This window comes from Zingiber officinale, chromosome 1A (assembly GCF_018446385.1).
Source record: "Zingiber officinale cultivar Zhangliang chromosome 1A, Zo_v1.1, whole genome shotgun sequence".
Lineage (NCBI taxonomy): Eukaryota > Viridiplantae > Streptophyta > Magnoliopsida > Zingiberales > Zingiberaceae > Zingiber > Zingiber officinale.
Genome location: NC_055987.1, coordinates 42783001 through 42785464, shown reverse-complemented (window position 1 = coordinate 42785464; position 2464 = coordinate 42783001). Strand labels below are relative to the sequence as shown.

Sequence of the window (2464 nt, the reverse complement as noted above, 5' to 3'; positions counted from 1 at the left end):
GTAGTCAGGGAGAAGAAGGGATCAAGAAAGGTAGAAATTCTCTCTCTACCTTCGACTAATTTGCTCGTCTCGTTCCTGCATCCCATTCACATCTCATGTTCTTTTGTTTCCTGTTCCATAATTCGCAGAGGAGAAGAGGATTAAAGGCCATGTCCATGGAGAGTGATTCAGAATGAAGCAAAAGGGAGAGGTAATACTAATTGCTATCATTGATTATGATCGAATTGGAATTTTTCCATCAGAATTTAATTTTCCCATGACTCATCATTCAAATTTATTTTGTATCTTGTATAACTTAGTTAATTTTGTTAATCCAGCGGATGGTGGCTGACTTTTACGGTGGGAAAATCTTACTAAAGGTTAATCTTTATGTTCGTGCAGACCTAGTGGTTGCTAGTGCTGGTGACGATAAAAAGATATCACTTTGGAATAAAAATGGCCAAAGTATGGGATCCTTTCCTTCTCACGGCAGCGACCTTGCTGATGACATTGAGGTAGCTCATTGTTTGCTCATTAATTTGTTCTATTGTGATCAATACATCTGGTTTTCTGGAAATTTACAGATGCCCGGATGCCATTCAAATCATTGCCTGCATTTTTTTCCCCCCTGTCTCTCTGTCTCTCTTGGAAGAAAAGCATTGGAACTGTTGGCACGATAGAAATTGCCACCTTCTTGCTATGTTGTGTCTGGGTATTTTCTTCCATCAATATTTTCTTCGAACAATGGTGATTGTTCGTTTGACTCCCTTATGAATTTTAGCATACATGTTGAACAAATAAGAAGAAAATAGCTAGCATATCTCTTTTGCTAGGTAGGTTATTTCTTTTCATCTAATTGTACAGCAATGTCTGCCAATATAGCAAAGTCTGACTTTGACTTTTACAGTTGATGACTTTGCAAAAATTGCTTATTCTGATGTTACACATTGAAGAAATAAGAGACTTAAAAGCTAGATTTTCTCCTTTTCCAGGTAGTTTTTTTTTTCTTTGCGTTTGAGTGCAGAGCATGGAAAATGTTGCTTGTAAACATAGAATGAGTACAACTTGATTATTCTACAAGTTTTCACTTGATGGTAAAAATTAAGAGAAATTTTATGACTGTGCCGTGTTTCGATATTTGCAATTGTAATAATATGAATCCTTTACGTTATTTTTGTATGTTTCATTGTAATGCTAAGTACCGCTCCTGAGCCTTGTTTCCCCTTGTTGTGATTAGGGACAAATTAGTGCATACTCGCAGTCTGGGTGACTATACCTGTATTTTTTTAGTAAGCTTACCGATTCTGATTGATGCCTAACAGGACCTAAATGACAATATGGCCATGGGTTTAAGTAATAAAAACACTTCTTATCTGTGTAATTATGAGTGCATAATATATCAAACATTTTAAAGATTTTTTTACTTTTCTCTATTTTGTAGGAATCCATAAATTGTATCAGCTTTAGTAATAAAAGTTCTAGATATCTTTGCTCTGGAGGAAGTGGGCATATTGTCAAAATATGGGACCTGCAGAGGAAAAGGTGCATCAAACGGTTGAGTGGTCATATTGACACAATTACAGGTGTAATGTACAACTGCAAAGATGAACATTTAGCATCCATCAACGAGAAGGGGGATCTCATACTTCATTATCTTGCTTCCGGAACACGGGCTGAACTCAAGGATCCAAATGGGCAGGTTATTGGCTGTCAAATATTTTGAAAATTCCAAACTTTCGCTCTACTAACATCTTTTTTGGTTTAACATGAATCTGTATCGGTGATGCGATTTCAGGTACTAAGAGTACTTGATTATTCTCGATTTAGTCGACATCTTTTGTCAACAGCTGGGGATGATGGATCTGTTCATATTTGGGATACAACTGGTCGCAGACCAAAGGTTAGTAAAATAATATTTCTTAATCTGCTAAAATGAAGGAGAAATTGTATTTGTTCCCTGCATTCACTAAAAAATTGATCTCCATTCACTCTGGCTCTTGGTGTCAGGTTTCTTGGTTGAAACAACATTCTGCCCCAACAACTGGTATTTGCTTCTCTCCATCAAGTGACAAGGTATTATCTTCCTAGGAATCTATTAAATGATTTGGATTTCTGGTGGATAATTATACATGGTTTGGCTAGTTTTGTTGGATGGGAGGTGCTTGTTCTATAGAAAATCAATGGCCATTATATCCTGACTTGTTTTCCCTGTAGATTATTGTTACAGTTGGTCTTGATAAAAAGTTGTATATGTTTGATTCTGGAACAAAAAGACCCTCATATTGCATGCCTTTTGAGGCACCCTTCTCATCGCTGGCATACTGTGATGATGGTAATCTATTGGCTGCTGGGACAAATAATGGACGTGTAGTATTCTATGATGTTCGAGGGAAACCTCAACCTTTCACAGTTCTTCGTGCATACAGTAGTTCAGAGGTAAGATATCTTATCTGCCAAGAATAGCATGTATTTCATAGTCATCTTG

General features: G+C 36.8%; 1 protein-coding gene across 1 annotated transcript; it reads left to right on the top strand.

Annotated features, from left to right (window-relative positions):
- The first annotated feature begins 320 nt into the window (after positions 1-320).
- On the top strand, positions 321-1915 carry LOC121997717 (protein NEDD1-like). The gene is made up of 3 exons (XM_042552299.1): positions 321-494; positions 1421-1678; positions 1775-1915. Exons 1-3 carry the CDS (start codon positions 321-323, stop codon positions 1913-1915), a joined length of 573 nt encoding a protein of 190 aa, XP_042408233.1.
- The last annotated feature ends 549 nt before the right edge of the window (positions 1916-2464 follow it).

What these genes read in the sequence shown, in the direction of transcription:
- LOC121997717 (XM_042552299.1), top strand. Translation starts at nt 321, where the DNA reads ATGGTGGCTGACTTTTACGGTGGGAAAATCTTACTAAAGGTTAATCTT. An exon ending in ACCTTGCTGATGACATTGAG is followed by an intron (nt 495 to 1,420) that starts GTAGCTCATTGT and finishes TCTATTTTGTAG; the next exon opens with GAATCCATAAATTGTATCAG. An exon ending in TCAAGGATCCAAATGGGCAG is followed by an intron (nt 1,679 to 1,774) that starts GTTATTGGCTGT and finishes ATGCGATTTCAG; the next exon opens with GTACTAAGAGTACTTGATTA.